This window comes from Henckelia pumila, chromosome 4 (genome assembly GCF_033568475.1).
Source record: "Henckelia pumila isolate YLH828 chromosome 4, ASM3356847v2, whole genome shotgun sequence".
Lineage (NCBI taxonomy): Eukaryota > Viridiplantae > Streptophyta > Magnoliopsida > Lamiales > Gesneriaceae > Henckelia > Henckelia pumila.
Genome location: NC_133123.1, coordinates 223,489,126 through 223,502,832, shown reverse-complemented (window position 1 = coordinate 223,502,832; position 13,707 = coordinate 223,489,126). Strand labels below are relative to the sequence as shown.

Here is a 13,707-nt window from a genome sequence, read left to right as displayed (position 1 = left end):
AATGTTCCTGTTCAAAATTTATCGAGGAACACATATCTCAATTTCGAGAGCATTAGGACACAAACATCTCAATCTCAATCTCAATCATCTCATGTCCATAATCTCTATTAAGTATTTTCTTCTATCTCATAAATATTCAGTTGCAATTGAGAAACAACTACAGTTTATATTCCAGATAATCCTTGCTTCACAAAATAAACCACAAAATCATGCAGTTCAAACAATCTTCACATAATAAAGCATGCTCGCATGGTATTTAAATAATTCAATTAAATAACTCAATCACATGCGAGAATTCAATTCATGCGGACTCGATCTACCCCGCTCACTCTAATTCAGTCCAAGAAACTTATCGCTCTGATACCACTTAATGTGAGACCCCGTTTCTAATCCTCTAATAACGAATAATTAAACATAATCTAACACAATAAGCCGCGAAAAACGAATCAAAATTTTTTATTTTATTTTTTTTTAAAAGACCCCGCGCTCGCGCGAGATACACCCCTCGCGCGCGCGGGGGGTTACAAAAAGAGGCCGCAGGGGATTGCTCGCGCGCGCGCGAGGTACTCAGCTCGCGCGCGCGCGGACAAAATAACCCGAGTCTCCCCAGGCTTCCCCTGCGCGCGCGCGAGGTAAAGCCTCGCTCGCGCGCAGGCCAAGCAGGCAGAAATTCCCAGGCTTTCCATAAGCCAAACAAGAACATTTCCAATCAATTCCAAAACCCAAGCACCCATACAAATCAATATTTAGAACATACAACGGGTTCTAAGCTCTGCCCAACAATTACAACCAAAAGTCGAGTTCTAAAATAGAGTTCAAAAGACTCAGCAAAACTAATACAAGTTCAACAAACTCGACCCTACGATGCGGAGTCTCACTTCTATCAATCTCACCCCAAGCTAACCAAGCGACTCGGTCTAGCTCTTGATCCTCCTGTTGCCAAGTACACATGCAAACAAAGACAACAGCCGGATAAACCGGTGAGAATACAATTCCCAGTAAAAGAGACAAAACATGCATATCAAATAATATATCGAAACAAGATATATCTACATACAAGACAAGCAATTCCAAAAGCATGTCTAAACTCAATTCAAATGCATACAATGCAATGCATGTCTTTAATAATCTGGGATTATTACGTCTGGATCACGAGGTAAAGGTTCTCTTCTCTTATTTGGGATCCCGAGGATAAAATATCACCAACTCACCGACTCTCCCGATCGAGGTGGACGGTGAATATTTTACTCCTCTAGACTCTGGGCACCTATAGAGAGTGTTTCTCGACAATTGGTAAAAATCTGCTAACCAATGTCACTCAACTATAGTCCACAGAACGTCTAACTCTTCTGGGCCTCTCTTGCCCGTAAAACCAAGGTAATTGGCTCAATATGAATGCAATGCAAGTCAAAACTCATTCAAGTAAAACAAATATCATATAATTCAAGTAGCATGCAATTATGTGATTTCTTTTGGGCACCCGAATTAATTCAAATTCGAGCTAGTCGTCCCATTCATTTCATTGTCGTCTTCTTACCTCTTCCTTTGATTGACTTAGCTGAAATTCGGACAAGCTACAAGCACAAAAGACTCAATCAAACATCATTCGATTCAAGTCAAAAAAAAAATAAAGTAACCTCGATATCAAACCTCGATCAATTCGTCAACGATTCGAATTCTGTAATTTCTGGACTCCAAAATCTGCAACTGAATCTGAAAGGAGATATAAAAGAATTCCAATGACAATCCATCCAAATCAAACCATTCAAACTCAATTTAAACTCCTAAATCCAAAATCTCATCAATAGAAACGATTGATATTCCAAAACTCAAACTGACGGCATAACGACTATAACTGATCAAACCAGAAATACAGACAGTATAATATCAATCCATTAAACTCAATTCCACCATCAAACAACCAAAAAAAGGCTCAAACCCAACAAATCTCCAAAACCCAATTTTCGAATAATCTACCAAAAATCAAAACAATTCCGAACGACGTCCAAATTCAAAACTGACTGAGAATAAATGATCAGAACTCTGCCAAGAACAACATACCCGAAACTCAGTCGATTCTAACAACATCCGAAAAACAAAACGTATCTGATCGGAGAAATACTTACGATATAACGGAGCTCTCGCTGCCGTGATCGCTAATCTGCCTTCAGAATTAAATTCCAACGGACGGATCGACCGAAAATCGAAATCACAAAGCTTGGAATGGGTTTGGGGCATCGTCTATGGAGGAGAGAGGCGAGGGAGAGGGAAGAAAAAGGAGAAAGAATGGAGAAGAAAAGTCAAAAGTCCTTTAAATATCTAACAAAACCCATTTTTGCGTTTTAGTCCCTGAAATATCCAAAATTTGCAAAAAAGATCCTGATCAAAATCAAGTCGGCTCTTGAACTCTGAAATCTTCGATTAACTCAATTAAGCTCAATTAAGATAAATTAGGGGCGTTACACAGAGGAGTCATAACTCTTTTTGATTCCATCATATCAAATTTAGTTACAACCCTTTTAAGGTAATCATCTTGTGAGAGATATAACATCCTCCTGTTTCTGTTCCTCACAATTTGCATCCCAAGTATCTTTTGCGCTGGACCTAGATCCTTCATTTCAAACTCAGCCTTAAGTTTACCTTTGAGTTTATCTAATTCACTCATATTCTTGCATGCTATGGGCATGTCATCGACATAGAGTAGGAGGTAGATTGTACAGGTATCTGAATTCATCTTATAGTAGACGCAGCTATCATACTCACTCCTCTTGAATGAATTGCATATCATGAAGCTGTCAAAATGCTTATACCATTGTCTTGATGATTTCTTCAATCCATAAATGGACTTTTGCCGCAGACATACCTTATTCTCCTGGCCCTTTATCTCAAAACCTTCGGGCTGCTTCATGAATATGATTTCTTCTAAATTGCCATGTAAGAATGCTGTTCTTACATCCATTTGTTCTAGTTCCAGATCCATACTTGCTGCTAATGCCAGGAAAATTCTGATAGACTTGTGTTTGAAAACAGGTGAGAATACCTCATTGAAGTCTATACCTTCCTTTTGTGTTAAGCCTTTGGCTACTAGCCTTGCTTTAAATCTTGTGCCTTCAATGCCTGGTATACCTTCTTTAATATTGAATATCCATCTGCTACCTATCAACTTTCTGTCCTTAGGTAGCTCCACCAGCTTCCAAGTATCATTCTTGTGCAATGAGTTTATTTCTTCAAGCATAGCTTCTTTCCATTTTTGTCTATGCTCACAACTCACTGCTTCCTTGTAAGAGTTTGGTTCATTGTTACACAAGGTTTCTGACACATTAAATGCATATGAAATCAAGTCTTCATATCCATATCTTTCTGGTGGTTTGATTTGTCTTCTCACTCTATCTTTTTCAAGATTGTATTCTCTCAATCCAGAACCATCATGTGAAGGATGAGTTACTTCATCCTCTTAATTCCCAAATTGTTCAGAAGACTTTCCTTCATTGGGCTCCACCACAATGTGATCATTCTTGTTATTTTGTTCATCTGAGCTTGTCTTGGCTTCAAAAAATGTTTCCTTCAGCATTTCATCTTCATTGAAGGTAATATCTCTACTGATAACAGCCTTTCCTCGCCCATTGTCTGAGATCCACACTCGATAGCCTTTGGTACCTTCTGGATATCCAAGAAATATTGACTTCTTGGCTCTTGGTGCAAGCTTCCCTTTTGTCACATGACTATAAGTTGTGCATCCAAAAGTTCTAAGTGTGTTATAGTCTGCTGGTTTCCCTGACCATGCTTCAATGGGTGTTTTAAAGTTCAAAGCTGCTGATGGACATCTATTTACCAGATAACATGTTGTTGTAGCTGCTTCTTCCCAAAAAATTGCATTTAGTTTTGCATTTGATACCATACACCTAACCTTTTCTAACAATGTCCTATTAATTCTCTCAGCAAGACCATTTTGTTGAGGAGTGTGTCTCACAGTTAAGTGTCTTGCTATTCCTGCCTTTTTACAAAAATCAGTAAAATCTTGACTGAGATACTCCAGACCATTATCAGTCCTTAGTCTTTTTATCTTCTTGCATGTCTGATTTTCGACCAAAACTTTCCATTCTTTGAATTTTTGTAAAGCCTCATTCTTGTGCTTCATTGTGTATAGCCATACCCTTCTAGAGTAATCATCTATGAAGGTTATGAAATACCTAGAGCCACCGCGTGTTTGAGTTCTTGCAGGCCCCCATATATCTGAATGTATGTAATCCAAAGTGCCTTTGGTTCTGTTCTTGGCCTTCTCAAACTTTACTCTGGTCTGTTTCCCCAAAACACAATGTTCACAGAAGCTTAACTTGCTTATCTGGTCCTTACCAAAAAGTCCTTGTTTGTATAACTCAACCATTCCCCTTTCACTGGTATGCCCCAGCCTAATATGCCAAAGTAAAGTTCTATCAAGGCTAGCTTGTGCAGTCAGTGTTTTCCTTTCAATATATGTCTGCCCCTCCAAAACATATAATTCATTATTCCTCAATCCTTTCATCACAACCATTACACCTTTAATGACAGTGAGAACCCCATCTTTAGCCTTGAATTCATAGTCCGATTGATCTAGCATTCCAAGTGATATAAAGTTCCTCTTTAATCCTGGAACAAATCTAACTTCAGATAAGTCTTGACAGTGCCATTAACGAGCTTAAGCTTGATAGACCCTATGCCCTCAATCTGACATGCTATGTTGTTTCCCATGAGGACTTTTCCACCATCAATCTCAGTAAAAGATGTGAACTATTCCTTGAATGGACTCATATGGTAAGAACATCCTGAATCAAGGATTCATTCCTTTTCATATTTGTCATTGGTTACCAGCAACACATCAGCGCTTTCATATCCATCTTCTGCCAAGGTTGCATCCCCTGATTTTGATTCCTTTATACCTTGTTTCTTATTTATTTCGGGAAAATCTCTTCTGAAATGTCCTTCCTTATGACAAAAGAAACATTTCCTTTTGAACTTAGTTCTGGACTTTGATCGGGACTTGTTTCTTGGCTTAAATTCTCTCTTATCAGATCTTCCTCTAACAAAAAGCCCTTCACTCTGATCATCACTTTGGTTTCCAGATTTCCTGCTTAACTCCTTAGACATTAAGGCTGCATGGACTTCTTCCAGGGTGAGGGTTTCTTTTCCATAAATCAACGTATCTCTTAGATTGTCAAATACATCAGGAAGAGAACGTAATAACAGCAACGCTTGATCTTCATCTTCGACTTTAATTTCTACATTCTCAAGATGCAAGATTATCTTATTGAAATCATCGATATGATCTTCGATTGATTTACCAGTTGGCATCTTGAATGTATATAGCTTTTGCTTGAGGAAAAGCCTATTCGCCAGAGATTTAGTCATATAGAGGTGCTCGAGTTTAAGCCAAATTGCAGCTGCAGATGTTTCCTTTGATATTTCGCGCAATACTTTGTCTCCAAAGCTCAAGATCAAAATGCTATGAGCTTTCGCAAGGATCTTCTTCTTGTCCATTCCTTTGATCTTTTCAGGCATGTGTTCATCTCCCAAGAGTGCATCCTCCACGCCCTTTTGAACCAGCAATGCCCTCATATTCAGTCTCCAAAGACTGAAATCATTCTTTCCCGTGAATTTCTCGATATCGAATCGTGTGGTGCTCATCTTCAAACAAAGCTTTGATACCAGTTTGTTATGCTTTAGGCGTTCAAAAAGATAATCGAGAAATACAATTCCAGAAGAATCGATCGATTGCCGATCAAAACGGATCAAAGAATTCAATAAGAACACAAACGATATATATTGGTTCGACTTTCCAAGGATCAATCACTATATTGAAAGGTGTATGAGAAATTGTTTGGATTACAATCTTCAAACACTCGATCACGTATGATCTAAACAAGCACACCCTCACATGCATTAACAAAGATACAGGACTCAGAAACTCTCCTAGCTTTCAAGCAATTTCACAGTCTCTCAAACAAGGAATGGATCGAAGTAACTTCTGCATGGACTTGCATCCCTTTTTATTGCTGCTTCTCAACTGCTTCTTGGTTAGTTAGGAGGTTGGTGGAGCTGTTATCTGATGCATGACCACCCTAACTGATAATGGTGTACTGCCAATCACCAACCAACCGAGCTTGAACCATCATATGCAATCCAACTTAACAATTTTTTCACTTGGTTTGAGAAATTGAATTTTACAATAATCACTAGTGTTAGGGTTTGTAAAACTCTTTTGAAGTTTTCTAGTGAAGTTTTGCCCTGAGACGAAGCAAGAGTATCTTATACTCTTGCTTAAATCATTTGAGTCTATTTATTTGGTTGCTTGTTTATTTTATTTACGCTTTAATTATATTCCGCTGCAAATTACTCAATGTGTTATTATAGGTGTTGTCAACATCTTGTGACAACACCTCAAACTGTTTATGTAGAACCCCCTATTCCCTTACAAAGAGTCCAGCCCAAAAGAAACCAGCTGATTAATATCTTGATCCATAGGCCTTAGTCCAAGTTTAGAGTTGAGACAATCCAATCGAGAATGGGCATTTCCTTTAACAATTTGCTGAATAAACTTTCATGATACAGAGATGTATGATATATCTTATACATCTATAGATCTGAGGTGGAGCGAGCTCCTGCTTTGAAAACTTGGGATTTGATGCAATAAAACCACGTTTTTTTTTATGTTAAAAACCACGTATTTTAATATCTCAATTAACTTATCGAATAAATAATATTGAATAATATAATATAATATCCTTCTCCATCGGTGCACTGTCTCCCTTTGACCGTCTGTTCCATTGAGAAATCGATCGAAAGAAAATCCATGGATGATCCAAGCAAATCCTCGAAAACACGCAGAATAATCCTCTTCCCGCTGCCATTTCAAGGCCACATAAACCCCATGATTCAACTCGCCAATATTCTCCACTCCAAAGGATTCACAATCTCCATCATACACACTCACTTCAACTCCCCCGATCCATCCAAGTATCCTCACCTCACGTTTCACTTTATCCCCGTCGGATTGTCTGAAGATCAAGCTTCCATACATGACATTCTGCGTGCCCTCCATCTCCTCAACACCGAGTGTATCGGGCCCTCTCGCGAGTGCTTGCGGAAGCTGTTGGCAACCCATGATGATATCCAGTGTATGATCACCGATGCGATGATGTATTGCTCCAAAGATGTGGTGGAGGATCTTGGGATACACAGGATTGTGCTCAGGACCAGTAGCGTTTGTTCCTTTTTAGCCTTTGCCACTCTTCCTCTTCTTCAGGAAAAAGGGTACTTCTCTGATCATCATAATAATCTGGGTATGTACGTTTTCATTAATTTATTGGGCTTAATTATTTCATTGTAACTATGAAAAGAATATTTGACCCTTTCTTTCTTGGTCAGAGTCTAGAAGGGACGATCCAGTTCCTGAGCTGCCACCACTTAGAGTAAAAGATATTCCATCAATTCAAAGACCGAACCCGAATGATGCGTTGAAGATCATACGCAATATGGTACAAGGAACGAAGACAGCATCAGGCCTCATCCTCAACACCTTCCAAGAACTTGAAGAGCCAAATCTCGACTATCTTTGTCAGCATTTTCGAATGCCCACGTTTCTAATCGGGCCTTTTCACAAATTCTTTTCGGCGGCGTCCAGCAGTTTGTTGACACAGGATAGAAGCGCTATTTCCTGGCTGGATACCCAAAAGCCAGATTCTGTTCTTTATGTTAGCTTCGGGAGTCTTGCAGCAATGGATGAAGATCATGTAACAGAAGTGGCTTGGGGTCTAGCCAATAGTATGCAGCCCTTCCTCTGGGTGGTCAGGCCTGGATTAGTCCAAGGCTCGGAATGGCTCGAATCGTTGCCGAATGAATTCTTGGAGATTACTAGTAAAAGGGGATACATTGTTAAATGGGCACCTCAGCAAGAAGTGTTGTCTCATCCTGCTGTTGGTGGATTTTGGACTCACAGCGGATGGAACTCTGTTCTTGAGAGTATTTGTGAAGGTGTTCCTATGATCTGCTCCTCCTTTTTCAGCGATCAGACGGTTAATTCCCGATACATAAATGACGTCTGGAAACTTGGGATCAAATTGGAATGTGGGTTGAAAAGAGAGGAGATTGAATCAGCAATCAGAAAGATATTAATGCTTGACCGAGAAGGCCAAGAAATAAGAGAAAGAGCCTTGTGTTTGAAGGTGAAAATACAAGTTTCCTTGAAAACAGATGGGTTTTCAAGCCAATCTCTGAATGCCTTATCTGATCTCATCTCTTCATTTCAATCATCTTGTGTTTAAAGTTTGTTTCTTGAATACTTTCTTAATGACTTAGTGGATCCATCCAGGAGACTACTTTATTTGGTTTGGAGTAATTTTTGCCCTTTCAACATTTCGAGAATGCTGCTTTGTCTTCTGTTTATGAGCTATTTCCAGTCCCTCAAATTACAAGTTCATGAAAATTAGTTTGGAATCAAGAAAAAAGAAGACTTTGAATAGTAGAAGTAAAACTTAATATGAATATTACTTAGAAAATTGTTGTGAAAAATACTCGCAAGCGTACGAATGTCAAGTTTTAATATAGTAATAGAGAGAGTTTCGATCCCACAAGGACTAAATTGAAAATATTCAATACTTGTAATTAAAATAGTCTTAATTTTATCTAAAAAATCAATATAAAGAGGTTTTGCAGAAAATAAAATAATGAATGAGTTTTTGATAGCACGCACACAACTTTCAGATAAAAATCAATTAGAAGAAAAATGGTCTAGAGGTGAAACGACCCTAACTCTATAATTAATAAATAAATATGCGGAAATTTTTTTTTTTATACTACTAAATAAAATATGTACATATATGCCCATACATATATGCACAGAATAAAAAGATTTAAAAAGAACCAAATAAATAAATTATTAAATACTTAAATAAAATGCTTTCTTCGAAATAATTAAACATCTGAGTCAACCCTAGAATTAAAAATATATTGCATAAATAAAATAAATAAAAGTGTGCATGCACCTAAAATATTTAATAAAATATTCCAAACACCTCAACCCAAATAAAATAATAAAATGTATCATAAGACTCAAGCATGGTGACTCAGAAGCTGTCACGGTCACGGGGCTACTGCAGCACTGCTCATACGTCCTCACCACCGGTAGGAGTAACCTGCTCCTCTACGTACTCACCTGCACCATATCAGTGTAGTGAGCCTAGAGGCCCAACATGCATACTAACAAGGGTTTAAAATAATTTAAATCAATTTAATACTAATACATACATATACATGAATGAGCATGCTTAAAATTTCATAACATAACTTACATAAATAAACATACATAACATACATAATATCATACATACTTGAGTTGTTGAGCATTTAATTTTCTGAACATCGAATGGTCCTATCCGTAAGTGTGACCCATACTTATATTGCGACTGATCAGTCTAAGAAACCATCGTACGAGGCTGGTGGCGAACCACCCATACATAAATGGCAGAAACTGCCCATACATAAATGGCAGAAAACTGCCCATAAATGGCCACACTACTTCAATTTCCACCTAAAATATTTTATTTGCTCAACCATAGAAATTCAATCATAGCATAAAAATTGATTTCATGAATGCATGTACTTAAATAAATTGTGTGTCCTTCATATATATTTAATTTAATTTTCTTACTAACATATAAATATTAAAATAACTTAAATGCATAAAAATAATTAGATATATAATCAGGACACATGCAATTTTCTCATGGATGGTTCTGGACTGCTGGCCCTACACTCAAGCCCATTAACTTAAGACTTGGCCCAATAAATCAACCAAAGCCCATTAAGACTAGATTAGGCCCCAATAACACTAACCCTGGCCCAATGGGCCCAAAAGCCCATTAACAGGCCCAATAACTTTCATGGGCTCCCAAGCCCATAAAAATTTCTGGCCAACTTAAAAATTTAAATAAAAATTATTAAAAGTCCAAAAATAAATAAAATAACCCAAAATAATTTAATGGAACTCAAATAAATTAAATGGTACTAATTAAATTTTTGGGAATTTAATTAGCCCATTTAACTCCTAATTAACTTGAAAACTTAAAAATAAAAATACCCGAGCCCAATTAAAATAACCCGGACCCGGACCCACTTAACCCGACCCACTAACCTACTGACCCGACCCGGACCACACCTCAAACCCTAGAACCCGATCGCCCCCTTCTCCATTCTTCTCGGCCGAGAGCAGCAGGCCTTCTTGGCCTGCTGCCGGCCGGCTCCGGCCGCCCCTGGCCGGAGCGCCGCCGCCCGGACGTAGCCCATGTCCGGGCGGTCCTAACCTGACCAGGCCCCAGCCCCATGCACGTCCAAACCAGGAACCCGAAGCCCTCTTCTCCCAAACCCTAGCCTGCGCCGTCTGCACCTTTCTAGCTTGACTCCATTCGGCCGAGCCCTTCTCAGCCCCAAACCCTGCCATGGCTCGATCCTTAGGCACCCTAGGACCTTACCTGACCGAACCCTCAGCCCCGAACCAAGCATGGAGAGGAAAAACGTGAGTTATGCATATGAAATCGAAGCACAAGGCACAAACAACAACAAAAATCGATTTTCTGAAAAATACTTAAAGGATTTGGATGTCTACCATAATTTACATGATATATACACTGATATGGCGTAAAAATAAGAAAAATATCATGCCTTTCACCGTAGACGACGAGAAGATACGAGCGTGGGACGGTTCCGGGACGACGGGACAAAAATACGGGCTTTTGGAGCTTCGAACTCTTGGCTATGGGGTCTCCTTGAAGATGGCTCGATGGAGAGGAAAAAGATGGAGGTGGGTGTCGGCTGATGGAGGAGGAAAGGATCGGCTAAGAGTAGGGTTGGGTAGATTAGGTTTAATTTTTTTTTTTTTTGGTGTTAATTAGAGTATAGGTTAAATAATTAAATATAAAAAAGTTTTAAATAATTAATATACAACTTAAACTCTTAATTGAACATTTAAAAATCTGATAACATAAAATAATTCTCGAAATATTAATTTAGGGAAATTTTAAAAATACTAAAAAGTCAATATTTTGGCTAATTTTGAATAAAAATAGACTCCTAAAATTATATACAATTAAATAATAAAAATTTTGAGATAATAAAACTCAAAATAATATTTTAAGGCTCCAAAAAGGCTCATAAAATAATTTGGCTAGAAAGTTGTCATTTCGTCCGTCCACGGTCCCGTCTACGCGATTAAATAATAAAAATACTAAAAATCATAAAAATTACTAATTATGGGTTAAATGCTTAAAAATAAATTAAATCATGCATAAATAATTCACATAATTATTTAACCCATAAATCATAAATTTAAATAATTAAATATCCTAATTATGTAGGCGAATTTATGTAATTAAAAATACCGGGTGTTACAATTCTCCCCCCCTTAAATTGAATTTCGTCTTCGAAATTAAAGTACTTACCCGAACAACTCCGGGTAGCGAGTCCTCATATCCTCCTCGGTCTCCCAAGTAGCTTCCTCCTCCGAGTGATTCAGCCACTGGACTCTGACCATCGGTATGACCCGCGTCCTAAGCCTCCGCTCCTCTCTAGCCAAGATCCGCACTGGTCTCTCCTCATATACAAGATCTGGTGGCAACTGTAAGGGCTCGAAATCCAACACATGCGACGGGTTGGAGACATATCTCCGAAGCATGGATACATGGAAAACGTTGTGCACTGCCGCTAGCCCTGGAGGTAGAGCTAAACGATAGGCCAACGTGCCAACTCGCTCCAAGATCTCGAATGGCCCTATATATCTCGGATTAAGCTTGCCTCTCCATCCAAAACGCGCTACTCCCTTCATAGGTGACACCTTCAGGAATACGTGATCACCTACTGCGAACTCCAAATCGCGTCGTCGGGCATCTGCATAACTCTTCTGCCGATTCTGCGCAGTCCTCATCCTCTCTCGAATCTGCGTCACGATGTCAGCTGTCTGCTGCACAATCTCCGGACCTAACAAAATCCGCTCACCAACCTCATTCCAATGCACAGGAGATCTGCATCTCCTCCCATAAAGTGCTGCATATGGAGCCATACCTATAGACGACTGAAAACTGTTGTTATAGGTAAACTCCACTAATGGCAGTCTAGTCTCCCAAGATCCTCGAAAATCGATGACACAAGCTCTCAGAAGATCCTCGAGAACCTGGATCACTCTCTCAGACTGACCATCTGTCTGGGGATGAAACGCTGTACTGAACAAAAGTCTAGTCCCCAAAGCTATGTGCAGACTCTTCCAAAACGCTGAGGTGAATCTCGGATCTCTGTCTGACACGATAGACACTGGTATGCCATGCAGTCTAACAATCTCTCTAATGTAAAGCTCTGCATACTGTGTCAAAGTGTAAGTAGCCCTTACCGGCAAGAAATGAGCTGACTTGGTGAGTCTATCCACAATCACCCAAATCGCTGTACACCCTCTGGTACTCCTCGGTAAGCCAACCACAAAGTCCATCGTAATGTTCTCCCACTTCCATTCTGGAATAGGGAGAGGTCTAAGAAGTCCTGCTGGACGCTGATGCTCTGCTTTGACTTGCTGACAAGTCAAGCACTCTGACACCACTCTCCCGATGTCACTCTTCATCCCGGGCCACCAATACAATAACTGTAAGTCTCGGTACATCTTCGTACTTCCGGGGTGAATGGAGTACGGAGATGCATGAGCCTCTGCTAGAATCTCGGCTCTCAACTGATCAACGTTCGGTACCCACATCCTCCCACGGTACTGAACGATGCCCCCCTCCACTGTATACAAGAGATTACCTCTAGCCTCATCTCTCTGTCTCCATCGCTGTAGCTCCTCATCAGTGGACTGTCCCTCTCGAATCCGATCTCGCAAAACTGGCTGCACCGTCAACACTGACAAGCTCGGTGCATGGCCGCTCGGATAGCACTCCAAACCAAATCTCTGAATCTCGGTCTGTAGTGGTAACTGTACAGTCAAACATGATACCACTGATGACTTCCGACTCAAAGCATCTGCCACTACATTAGCCTTACCCGGATGGTAGCTAATGTCACAGTCATAGTCCTTCACAAGCTCAAGCCATCTGCGCTGCCTCATGTTCAACTCCTTCTGAGTGAAGAAGTACTTGAGGCTCTTGTGGTCGGTGAAAATCTTGCACTTCTCGCCGTAAAGATAGTGCCTCCAGATTTTCAACGCAAATACCACTGCTGCAAGCTCCAAATCATGCGTCGGATAGTTCTGCTCATGAATCTTCAACTGTCGCGACGCATATGCGATAACTCTGCCACTCTGCATAAGTACTGCGCCCAACCCAAGCTTGGACGCGTCGGTGTACACCACTAACTCCTCATGTGGCACTGTCATAGCTAACACAGGTGCTGAAGTAAGTGCATCCTTCAGCTGATCAAAGCTCCTCTGACAATCTGGACTCCAACTATACTTCGCGTTCTTCTTGGTTAAGGAAGTCAAGGGTACTGCAATAGAGGAAAAACTCTTGATGAACTTCCTATAGTATCCTGCTAAACCCAAGAAGCTACGAATCTCCGAAGCATTCTTTGGAATCCCCCAATCCCTCACTGCTTGCACCTTGGACTGATCCACTGCAATCCCATCCCTAGAAATAATGTGGCCTAGAAACGCCACCTGCTCCAACCAAAACTCACACTTACTGAACTTTGCAAACAGTCGAT

At 39.9% G+C, this 13,707-nt stretch overlaps 1 protein-coding gene across 2 annotated transcripts; it reads left to right on the top strand.

Moving 5' to 3' along the window:
- The first annotated feature begins 6,784 nt into the window (after positions 1–6,784).
- LOC140865829 (UDP-glycosyltransferase 76B1-like) lies at positions 6,785–8,399 on the top strand. 2 transcript variants are annotated; one of them, XM_073270619.1, is made up of 2 exons: positions 6,785–7,316; positions 7,402–8,399. In XM_073270619.1, exons 1-2 carry the CDS (start codon positions 6,827–6,829, stop codon positions 8,295–8,297), a joined length of 1,386 nt encoding a protein of 461 aa, XP_073126720.1. In that variant the 5' UTR covers positions 6,785–6,826; the 3' UTR covers positions 8,298–8,399. The 2 variants fall into 2 exon arrangements, with proteins under 2 accessions (XP_073126720.1, XP_073126721.1); XM_073270620.1 differs by having other exon boundaries at positions 6,785–7,320; positions 7,409–8,399.
- The last annotated feature ends 5,308 nt before the right edge of the window (positions 8,400–13,707 follow it).

Excerpts from the sequence above, each read along its gene's own strand:
- LOC140865829 (XM_073270619.1), top strand. The coding sequence starts at position 6,827 with ATGGATGATCCAAGCAAATCCTCGAAAACACGCAGAATAATCCTCTTC. Across the intron at positions 7,317-7,401 it reads TGATCATCATAATAATCTGG|AGTCTAGAAGGGACGATCCA; the intron begins GTATGTACGTTT and ends TTTCTTGGTCAG.